At 38.0% G+C, this 12,474-nt stretch overlaps 1 protein-coding gene across 10 annotated transcripts in view; it reads right to left on the reverse strand.

Annotated features, from left to right (window-relative positions):
• The window catches only part of RUG1 (Regulator of chromosome condensation (RCC1) family protein), a 59,412-nt gene that overhangs the window by 18,511 nt on the left and 28,427 nt on the right, over positions 1–12,474 (reverse strand). For 3 of the 10 annotated variants that reach the window (XM_090003649.1, XM_090003650.1, XM_090003646.1), the window contains exons 11-14: positions 8,713–8,767; positions 8,534–8,600; positions 8,387–8,423; positions 1,871–1,950 (exon numbers count right to left, since the gene is read on the reverse strand). In XM_090003649.1, the coding sequence (XP_089859775.1) occupies positions 1,871–1,950; positions 8,387–8,423; positions 8,534–8,600; positions 8,713–8,767 (239 nt within the window). Of the gene's footprint in view, positions 1–814; positions 1,060–1,382; positions 1,543–1,870; positions 1,951–8,386; positions 8,424–8,533; positions 8,601–8,712; positions 8,768–12,474 lie in introns of those variants that run through there. The other 7 variants (XM_090003647.1, XM_090003645.1, XM_090003654.1 and 4 more) reach the window with 5 other exon arrangements.

The following is a 12,474-nucleotide window of genomic DNA, read 5'->3' on the forward strand; positions in this document are numbered from 1 at the left end:
ACCAACGTTTTATAAGAGATTGAAGACAATAAACTTGAAGCCAAGTTTGTTGGAACTGAGAACCAAATAGCACACCTTTTTACAAAAGGGCTGACTAAGTAGAGGTTTTCGTTATTGAAGTCCAAGTTGTCCATGGTGAAGACCATATACAACTTGAGGGAGGCTATTGAGACAAGACTGGATTTGGATCGGGTTATTTGATTTGTTGGAAATATATGCATCCATACCCCACGATTTCTCACATTGGGAATTGTGAGTTTCAGCCCCTCTTTTGCATCTTCTCATCTTCTTCTACTGCATACGAAGCCTAGAATTAACCTGCTGTGAGTTTTTACATCAGCATCATCACAGAATAATTGAATAACCCTATATCAACTACACATCCTAACATCGTTATTCACCCACTCTTTTGCATCTTCTCATCTTCTTCTACTGCATACGAAGCCTAGAATTAACCTGCTGTGAGTTTTTACATCAGCATCATCACAGAATAATTGAATAACCCTATATCAACTACACATCCTAACATCGTTATTCACCCACTCTTTTGCATCTTCTCATCTTCTTCTACTGCATACGAAGCCTAGAATTAACCTGCTGTGAGTTTTTACATCAGCATCATCACAGAATAATTGAATAACCCTATATCAACTACACATCCTAACATCGTTATTCACCCACCCAACTATATGGTACCCATCACAACTAAATAAGCAAGAATATGCTTACAGACAAATAAAGCCACTTGTCTGCTAAACTAAAATCATGATCTGATTTATTATCATAGCAAGAAAAAAAAACAAAAAGTAAAACCTCCTTGAATCATTTTCTTTATTCAACACATGGAACCGTACATTTCAACTCAATGTCAATGGTGTGACAGACCACATTCAGATGAAGGCAAGGAAACCTACAATAGATCCTTCAACAGGGCCTGACAACAGACAATGACTTCACAACAATTTTTCTGGATTCAGGAGTCCACATGAGATTTCTTCTGTCTCTGAAGGATTTAGCATTGATTTTCTCAAAGGGGTTGAGAAAGTAAAACTGTATGATCTATATTAAGAAAAATACTCAATTAGGATTTTCAAAGTAGAAAAGTTAAACTTGAACATAGAGATGGTTATCAAATCAAGCCACAAAGTTCAGCTTCATTTCAGATAGCTAAAAGCCTGCCTAGATATCAATTACAGATTAATGATTCAGGCTCAAATATGGATCTTGAGTGTCAAGCAATGTGTGTGTGTATGTTTCCATGACCAATGCCATTTAGCCAGACAAAGTTGAGCATGTTGACGCTTGAGTTTGCCTGGACAGTTAGTTTAATTTGTGAATATTGTATGTGTATAGAATCAAACATTTGATATTGTATAATGAGAGAAACACAGATATACATCTCTGATGTTTCCCACTGGATGAATTTCAAACCATTTGAGCAATACTCGTTTGAAATTCCCTTCCCAGTGGAACTTATTTCCCTTGGCTTGGTTTGCTTATGGCACCATACAACTTCTCAAGTTTTGCTCTTTCAAATATAACCTGACAATGATAGATCAAATAATGGAAGCTATAGAAGTTCAAAAAAAATACCCTTGTTAACTGCTAACATATAAAAGTAAGATTGGTGCAACTGGAAACCAATCTCAAGCTTGAGTAACAAGGCTTAGGAGAAACCTGAGCTTGATACTCTGTAAATAAACCAAGGACAAGCAACATAAAGCTTGTTGGCTCAACTCAACTGGGTCATAGCCCTACTTGCACATGACTCCACGTGTAACACATCAACATTACAAATGTCTGAGATTTGTTTCATGATATAGTTGCACAGAGCTTTCTATATGCAGATTTCGAGAGATCAAAAGCAAACCAGTTGTCCTCCAGAGGAGTGAGAGTCCTCCGAAAATGTCCCATATGAACCACCCCAACCCCATGTGAAGACATTGCCACCTGAAATAGTATGGGATGAAATTCAGTAAGGCTTTAACCATAAAAAAATAAAATAAAATAACTGAGGTGATTACAAGTATAAATCGGTGATTCACGAATAACCAGTCTATCAATACATACAAGAAATAACATGAAGAAGTTATACTTGACAGGCATTGAGAAAATTATCACAATGCTAGATATAATGGAAGTTATATGATCTAGCAAGGGCACTTTGTTTTCTACCAAACAGTCTTGAATTGTAATGCCTATCAGTTTTGCTTCTAGATAGCAACATGAAGTGCAGGTTACAAAAATGAACTAGCCTTATTGCCCTTTTAAGTACTAAACCTTAGTCATGAACCAATCTTTGTAATGAACAAAATTCTGTCTTGGTGTTTCCTTTGTTTGATCACATCTATCCATTAAAACAGAAGAAAGGGATAGGCTGTGCAATATATAATGCACACATCCCGTCAATGAAACATTAGTACATTACTAATATGTTTAAAAGGCTTGATATATTGGTATTGGAAAGGTTCGCAGCACATAAAAGTCGTACACAATTTTCAGTAGACTAGCAGTGATGATCCAAAATATTCTCAATCTGATGGAGTTACAGAGGTCTCTGAAGTCGACAACAGCCTTCAATTAAGATGATGATTTGCAGCAGGTTAATTGCATAGTATTAGACAGGGTTCTTGTTTTGTATTTAAGTTTGGATCCGGATCCAGATCCGGATCCAAACTACTTGTGTGTATCATGTCCAACATATAATGGACATACTTGTAAATACCCTCAACTTATCAGGGTCATAGTGAAGACCATGTATTAGGTTTTTGTCTACATATTAAAGAAAGATGTCACTGTTTTTATTTATGAAAAACTGTGACTCGTTGCAGCCTCACTCTCTCTTCCTCCTCTTAGTTTCTCGTTCGCAGGTTCTGGAGAAAACTCACATGGTATCAGAGCACATCTGATCCGAGGGCTGAAATTCTTCTACACAGGTACGTCCATACGAGATCTTCTTTTCTTTTCGTATTCTCTCAAATATTTCTTCTTCTTTTTTCTTATTCGGTGTGGCTGCTGGAATACAAGCCCAGATCTTCCTTCATCTATTCATCTGCTGGAATACGAGCCTCAGATCCTTCTTCCCTCTGCTAGTTTCTTTCTGCAACAAGTCAGTCTGATTTGCGTATTAGATCTGACGTCTTCCCTTCCCATTCTTCTTCACCTCGCTTTGCGTCAAATTTGATTGTTGAAACTGATTTGGGTCTGGGCCAAATCAGTTTTCACGATACTTTTGTTCATCAAATCAGTTGATCTCTCAAACTGATTTGGATTCGCTGATTTGGGTTTGTGCCAAATTAGTTTTCACGATTTCCCTATTTCCAGCGATATTCTTTTGAGGTTTTATCGGCTGCTCCAGATCTGTACATCAGATCTATCGTTTTAATTACATTCTCCCCTTCCCATTTGATTTCGCAGATCTGTCTCTCCCCTTCCCATTTGATTTCGCAGATCTGTACATCAAATCTGTCCCTTTTTTTTGTTTGTGTTTTATTATTGCTGTGTGCAATTTATATATATATATATATATATATATATATATACAAAAAAAGGAAAAATCTTAGCTTCTTTGATGAAATCATATTAGACCTGATAATCTGGATATCAGATCTGATAATCAGATTCACGCTGAATACTCAGCTCTCTACTAGTTTAAAAAAAATTTGTTGCATTTATATACTGATTGCACACGCCAATAATATTTTTCCTGTTCTAATTCATGGATTCTTCTTCTTCTCAAACTTTTCTCTCATCCAACTCATTTTTGAAAAACTTACCAATTCCAATTTCTTGATCTGGAAGAGACAAATTCTTCCATTCATTAAAAGTCAAGGTCTTTTTGGACATCTAAATAGATCAATTTCAGCCGCTCCAGAATTTATCATACAAGAAACTAAGGATGGAAACGAGGCTGATTTTATACAACGAATATCAAATCCTCAATATGAGAATTGGATGAAGCATGATCAAGTTGCAGTTGCTTTTCTTATCTCCACTATCTCTCAAGAAGTATTGGTGGGAATTCTAGATGAGTGTTCAGCAAAAGAATTATGGAACAGGTTAGTGAAGACATATTCTCATGTTTCAGAGGCTAGAATTTCCTTCCTTTAGCGTGAATTTCAACTCCTCACTAAGGGTTCCATGTCTGTCATGAAGTACTTGAACAAGGTTAAGAACATAAGTGATCAACTAGCCTTTGTCGGGTATGAAGTAACAGACAAAGATAAAGTCAGGCAAGCCTTGAATGGATTGGGACCGGAATTTCATGTTCTTTCGACCTCATTGTTATGTCTACCCAGCTTACCATCGTTTGAGGACTTGCAAGCGAAACTACTTCAATATGAGATGACCTTAAAGGGGATGTCACATGACATTGGTGGACAGGTTCTTGCTATTGGTGTTTCTTTTGGCCAGGGACGTGGTGATAGTCATTTTGGTGCAGACAGAGGACGAGGACGAGGACGAGGTACTCCAGGGAGGCGTGGGTTACTATCCACCCCGAATGCTTCTCCTTATAATGTGAAAAACATGCCCACCTGTTATCTCTGTAACAAGTGAGGTCACGTCAAAGCCAACTGTTGGCATAATCCACAAAACAAAGGAAAGTTCCAGAAAGGTGAGAGCTCGTCAAGATGAAAGGAGAACCCTACAAAGTTTGGTGGAGATGTGAAAGAGCTTCTTTTGGCCACATTGTCTGAAGTTGGTCTGAAACGCGATGATAAAGGAGTGTGGTACATTGATTCAGGGGCAGCTACTCATGTCACAGGTAATGCGGATAAATTCTCTACTTTAACTCCCTATTTTGGCAAAAGTAACATCGTCACTGGAGATGGGTCACACCATCCCATCACACATATTGGAAATGTTTCTATTCCCTTGCCTAAATCCCCACTTCATCTTTTCAATGTTCTTCATGCCCCAGATATTACAAAAAATATTGTTTTCGTTTCTAAGCTTGTGATCATACCAATTCTTCCATTGAATTTACTGTCTTTTGTTTATGTTAAGGATCTACAAACGAAGGAGACGTTCGCTAGAGGGGAACGCCGGGGAAATATGTATGTCTTCCAAGAGGATCCTTTTACTTGTGTTCGACCTACCTTGAAGTCCTCTCCTCAATCTATGTCGACAAAGAATATTCATGTGTTCAGTCTGCAATCTTCAAATAAATGTAATAAACCTGATTTTTGGCATTCGCATCTTGGTCATTGTGGTTGAGTCTTTGTTGAGCGACTAGTATCTGATGATCTTATTCCTGCATCTAGCTTAATTCCTAGATCAGATGATAGAATATGTTTCAGTTGTCAACTGTGTAAGAGTCATGTTCTTCCTTTTCATTCAATAAATGAGAGAGCTTCAAGGCCTTTTGAAATCGTTTGTTCTGATGTGTGGGGACCAGCCCCTAATTCCTCTAATTTTGGCAGCAGATATTATATTATTTTTATCAATAGTTTCTCTTGTTTCACTTGGATATATTTCATGAAGAATAAATCAGAAGTCTTCTCTATTTTTCGTTGTTTTCATGTATTTATCAAAACTCATTTATCTTGTAATATCTTACATTTCCAATGTGATGGTGGGGGGAATACTCCGCCAGGGAATTTATCAATTACCTCCAAGATAGTGGAATAAATCGTAGAGTATCTTTCCCGCATACGCCTCAACAGAATGGAGTTGCAGATTGGAAACATCGTCACATTGTGAAGAGTGCTATGAGCATGATGCACGGAAGTCGTGTTCCCATAGGATTATGGACAGAGGCCTTTCACTCAGTTGTTCACATTATTAATCATCTGCCCATGAAGCTTTTAGAAAATAAACCACCTTATTTCGTCCTATTTGGAAAATATCCTAATTATGATGAACTAAAGATTTTTGGTTGCATGTGCTATGTTCATATTGACTCCTCTCTGTGAAACAAATTTCAGGCTAAGGCATCAAAGTGCAGATTTGTTGGATATGCAGATCATCACAAAGGGTACAGATGTTATGATCATGACAGTAGGCGAATCAAGATATCTAGAAATGTAGTTTTTGATGAAAATGCTTTTGGAGATGAAGAACATGTTTATGCTCAAACCAATATGAATGTGTCCTTTTATGATCCATGGCTCAGTGCAAACTTTTTCCTGGAACAAATAATGACTGCTCTTCCTCCTGTGCTCAAAGAGTATTCTGTCAAGATAGAAACAATGGAATTCAGGAACTTGAAATAGAAAACCCATTAGAGATTGATAAGTTTGCTGGGCAAGTTTATAGAAGAAGAGAGAGGGATTCTCCCCTGACCCCGAACGATGTTGAACAAGAAGCTCTTGCATCTCATTCGTCCAATGACATCACTTCTCCAGTTTCTAATGCAATAGCACTCCCGATCAGACGATCTGAGAGAGCCCGACATCCTATTGAAAGGTGGGTTAGTTATGAGAATTTCATAATGGATTTTCAGCTATTTCTATCACAGATCGAGAAAGAAACCGAGCCTAGACATTTTCATCAAGCTATTAACTCTAAAAAATGGATTCAAGCCATGAATGAAGAGATGGAAGCTTTGTATCAATGTCAAACATAGACAATTGTTCATCGACCTCCATATAAGAATGTTGTTGGGTCACGATGGGTCTACAAGATCAAATACAAACTGGATGGGAGTGTTGAGCGATACAAAGTTCGTCTCGTAGCAAAAGGTTTTACCCAGGAATTTGGACAGGATTATGATGAAACTTTTAGTCCAGTCGTGAAAATGTGCACAATTCGCATTGTTCTTTCATTAGTTGTAGATTATGGTCGGAGAATAAGTCAGCTAGATGTGAAGAATGCTTTTCTTCATGGGAACTTAAAGGAAGAAGTTTACATGGAACAACCGCCAGGATATACAGAAGGAGATTCAAAAGAGTATGTATACAAATTAAATCGAGCACTCTATGGCATGAAACAAGTGTCTCGATCTTGGTTTGAGAGTTTTTCCCTAGAAATTCAAAGACATGTTTTTTATCGGTCACAATTGGATCATTCCCTTTTTATTCTTCGAGGTAAGCAGTTTACTACCTTCTTGTTGATATATGTTGATGATATAATTATTACAGGAAGTAGTGAGAACCATGTTCAAGAAACTAAAGATTTATTAAGCCAAAGATTCAAAATGAAGGACCTTGGAAATCTTCGATACTTTCTTGGATTAGAGGTGGATAATCAAGGAAATAAGCTTATTTTGACCCAGCATAAATACACCTTGGATCTGTTAGAAAAGGGTGGAATGAAGGATTGCAAACCTCTTGCTACTCCTAGTGTATTTAACCAGAAATTAAGTGAGCAAGATGGAGACTTGTATCATGATCCCACCAAATATCGGAGTTTAGTTGGGATGCTTCAATATCTTACATTTACTAGGCCCGATATCACATACTCAGTCAATCAAGTTTCTCAATTTATGCATGAGCCAAGGACAGTATACATGGATGCAGTAAAAAGGTTACTAAGATACTTGAAGAGTACTGTTGAATATGGACTTTTGTACACCAAAAGCATATTCATAAATATTGCTCATGACATCATTGCTTATTCAGATGCAGACTGGGCCGGAGATCCTGATGATCGAAAGTCAGTTTTAGGGTATGGCGTTTTCATTGGTGCCAATCTTATTTCCTGGAGTAGTAGAAAACAGAAAGCAGTGGCTAGATCTAGCACAGAAGCAGAATACAGGGCGATGGTTGCTGCTACGACAGAAGTAACATGGACTAGACATTTCTTAACAGAGCTAAAAGAGTCGATTGCTAGTTGCTTTTTCTTTTGTGACAACCAAAGTGCTATTCAAATATCTCTTAATCCCATTCATCACAGCAAAACCAAGCACATTGAGATTGATCAGCATTTTATCAGGCAAAAGATTGAAGAAAAAGAGATTGAGCCTCATTATATTAGAACAAAAGACCAAGTGGCTGATTTGTTCACTAAAGGACTCACAAAGTGCCATTTTTGGTTCCTAAAGAGCAAGTTGTCCATGATCCAAAATCATGCACAACTTGAGGGAGACTATTAGACAGGGTTCTTGTTTTGTATTTAAGTTTGGATCCGGATCCGGATCCAAACTACTTGTGTGTATCATGTCCAACATATAATGGACATACTTGTAAATACCCTCAACTTATCAAGGTCATAGTGAAGACCATGTATTAGGTTTTTGTCTATATATTAAAGAAAGAGGTCACGGTTTTTATTTATGAAAAACCGTGACTCGTTGCAGCCTCACTCTCTCTTCCTCCTCTTAGTTTCTCATTCGCAGGTTCTGGAGAAAACTCACACATAGTATCTTAGAAAATATGTTGCTTTGAGTAAAAGGCATTGTAAAAGTGAAGATAGCAATATCAGTAAATCTCGGGGCAAAGATTACCACAAATTGCTGCTGTATGCTTCCAACCACAAGAAACCTGTGCCAAGCACAAAAAATTTTTGCAATATAAGATAACGACCCATAGGGAGCTTATACTAGCTAAAAATTGAACCGTAGAAGCACAACTTAGATTTTAAATAGTCATACTTCAGATACAGCATACTCTAATAATTGCCCTTCCACTCTTTCAGGTATGCGAGCCAGGTTTTTGTAACTGACGCCATATAGAAAAATCTCTTTAGCTCATAACACAGATTTGAAAGTATTCACTCCAATGCAACCAATTTTTAAGAAAGACACTGCAAAGTAATTCATTTAGTAACTACCCAAGGCCAAGGCAACCATTTTCATTTGTGCCCCAAGTGTAGAGTTCACCACCTCCTATATTCACACAGAAAAGGAATCCTCAGTCGCTTATATAATTGCCCTATCGCCAAAAGAAATGCAACATTTCATACATTAAATACAAATGGCCATATTTCTTAGAGAAGAAATATAATAGAAAATACTATCATGTGTGGAAGCTCATACGGGCATGTAAATACCATTGTTTAGACACTACTTAAGATGTAAAACAATTTAGAAGTACAGATTTGAAATTTATTCTAGTAGTTTATTGATTCAAAGAGATGAGCATTGTTGCTTTCAATTTTGACATAGACCAATAGGTTTTACTAATGTGAGCTATGATTACTCAATAGCCACGATTTCTACTAAAGTTTTTTTGATGTTTTGAGTGGTTAACCTATGAGATGGAGAGAGAATGAGGCATCTGATGTCTTCATTTAACATGCAGAAACTATCTCAAATAAAATGCTTCAATTTCTCCTTCATAAGGACTACCACTACACTCATCATAACATATGAATTCCACATTTCACCCTTCCTCACTGTTACATAAAACAAAGTATATTCACTAGAAAATTCCAGCCATTTTTCTTATTAAGATTTTAAAATTGTGAGGCCTTCTACTGAATTGTTTTCAACTGAAGTGGGTAGCAGTTAGGGACAGATAGAACTAAAATCATCATCATTTCCCATCGTTTTGTAGAGCTGGGATGTTGGAGTTGGGGGCCAGGGTGTGTGGATGGTGATGATGGCAAAGTGAGAGAGATAAGATGAGAGTGACAAAGCATTGATGATGATGATGATGTAAAAGAGATGAGTTGATGGTCATAGGATGATGATGATGATGATTGTATCAAAGACGAAGATGATCAAGACGATGTAGCAGTGGTCGCAGTGTTAATGAAGAAGAAGATGATGACAGCGACAATTATGATGATGTGTGTGTGTGTGTGTGGAGAGAGAGAGAGAGAGAGAGTAAATAGGGTTGTGCATCACCTGAACATCCTTTACTCATCCAACAGAAAAAAATACAAGCTAAAATCCCATTATTGGTTCACAAATTACTTTAGATTAACCCCCGGAAAGGGGTTGATTATCTTCGCACTTGACATGCAGAGCACAAATCTGTACTATTGCATTCTGATAGACGCAACAAGCCTCTTCCAAACATCACCAGTTGCCAAAGGATTTTCTACTTTGGGTTTGTTTGCTTTACTGAGTTGCCTTGGTATTTAACACATTCCAACTCAATTATAAACTCATATGAGGGTCACAACATGAAGAAAACACAAGGAATTCATATCATAGTTATTTAATCATTACCACCAATCTTTTTGCATTCAAGTTGTTTGCCCCAAGAGGGGTTAGCGTAGTGGGGTGGGGCCTTGGCTGCTAGACTGGCAGTCAAGGTTCGATTCTCATGGACGTCGCCCCTCTGCACAAGCCAATGTGTAGCATAGGCCCAGAGACAGGGGTCCTAGCCTTGGAGTTTTATGCAGAAGGCACGACGACTGTAGGTATGGCAGGTTGAGCCAACGCGAAAAGGTTTTTGTGCCGGGTGCGTTTCTTCGGGTTATAAATTCAAAAAAAAGTTTGTCAAACTCCCATCACCAATACTGACATACACATACAGAAAACAGTGATTAAGAAAAGAACATAGAAAGGCCAATCCTATGACTGCAGCTTTATTTGTGTCGGATGAATATTAAGAGAGAAATGTCTCACTCAAAGCAAATGGAAGAATTCCATGCAATTAAACCCTATACGTTGGTCATACAGACAGTTCTAGACTACTTGAAGTATTTGTAGTAACAAGGACTAAGTGGTAGATAAAAACTACAGCAGCCCTCCTACAAATTCAGATTAATGATTGTTTCATAGATGAACTTGCACATTAAGTTCAATCGGAATGCTCGATCTAGAGCTTCATGTATTCAGTGACTGGGAAAGTAGTAGGAAAAAAAATTCAATAAAGATAAGAAATCAGAAATGTGGTTAAAATAAAAAATTTCAAGGTTTTTTTGCAAATTAGTCTCTGCCTTTTTGCCGATTTGCAAATTAGTCCCTGCCTTCTGTGGATTTGCAAATCAGTCCCCAACTTTCCTGCCATTAGTGCAAACTGAAAAGTAGTCCCCCCGTTAATAAGCCATCCATCTAACCACAGTTTTATTATAACCTACAGTTAAAATTGTGCAAACTGACCATCATACCCACACTAATGCCCCAAGGCCCCTAACCCTCCCTCAGCCTCACCTGTCTTCTCCTTAACCATAAGCCGTCCCTCACCCCTGCTCTCCAACGCCCTACCGTTCTCTGGTACTGGCTGTTACACCCGCTTTCTGGTGTCATTCCATAAGTTAGCGTGTTGTGATATACAGATCTCCATAAGTTATCATGTAAAGGTATTCACCATCTGAGAGATGGGAATCATAGATGATTGGGGATTGAAGTGAATGCCATTCTTGAAATTGATGGATGAGGAGGCAGGTGCCAAACTGCCAATGCCTCTATTGGGTAATCCTAGTGCTCCCTCTATTTGTCAAGTACCTCATCAATGCTTCTCCCAAACAATGATTGTCAAAGGAGTTCACTCCATTTACTCAAGTTAGATCCACACTAATGCAAGAAAGAATGCATATGAGTGACACTAGTGGAGCTTCCTTGTAACAAATCTACAGAGGGAGAGACAATGCCGGGGCTAGTCACTTTTAGATGGGCAGGCAGAGTTGTACATGAATGATTACAGAGACGCATACACAGGTACAACAACAACTACGCCTTCATCCCAAAACAATTGGGGTCGGCCATATGAACCAAAAATGAAAATCATTCTGGATCTTCCACATGAATCCTTCTCCTCCAATCATTTATATCCAATGCCATGTCCTCGGTGAGGTTCAAAGCATTCATATCCTTTCCTATCATCTCCATCCAAGTCTTCTTAGGCCTACCCCGACCTCTTTTAACTAATATATTTTCCCATTTCTCCATCCTTGGAGCATCATTAGGCCTTCGCCGAATATGTCCAAACCACCGTAAACGATTCTCTCTCATCTTATTTTCAATGGATGCAATGCCTACCTTCTTACGTATCTCCTCGTTTTGAATCTTATCTTTTATTGTATTTCTACACATCCATCTAAGCATACGCATCTCAGCTACACTCATTTTTTGAATATGATGTCTCTTGGCAGCCCAACATTCTGTACCATATAGTAAAGCGGGCCTAATTGTTGTCCTATAAAACTTTCCCTTCAACCGCAATGGCATTCTACGAACGCACAACACTCCAGTTGCACTTTTCTATTTCATCCACCCAACCTTTATCCTATGATTTACATCTCCATCAATTTCTCCATACTTTTGAATGATAGATCCCAAATATTTGAAACAGTCATCTACCGGTATTTCTTGCTCACCAAGCTTCACTACACTCTCATCACTACTTCGTTGCTTACTAAACCGACATTCCATATATTGTCTTACTCTTACTCAACTTAAAACATCTTGCTTCCAATGTCTATCTCCATAATTCTAACTTAGCATTAACCCCAGCTCTAGACTCATCAATCAAAACAATATCATCGGCAAACAACATACACCACGGTACATTTTCTTGAATTGATCTCGTAAGCTCATCCATCACTATAGCAAATAGGAAAGGGCTTAATGCAGATCCTTGATGTAACCCAACGCATACACAGGTACGTATAATGGTAATTTTTTCATCCTAACCAGGT

The sequence above is a fragment of the Nuphar pumila genome, chromosome 4 (genome assembly GCF_984573655.1).
Source record: "Nuphar pumila chromosome 4, dmNupPumi1.hap1.1, whole genome shotgun sequence".
Classification (NCBI taxonomy): Eukaryota; Viridiplantae; Streptophyta; class Magnoliopsida; order Nymphaeales; family Nymphaeaceae; genus Nuphar; species Nuphar pumila.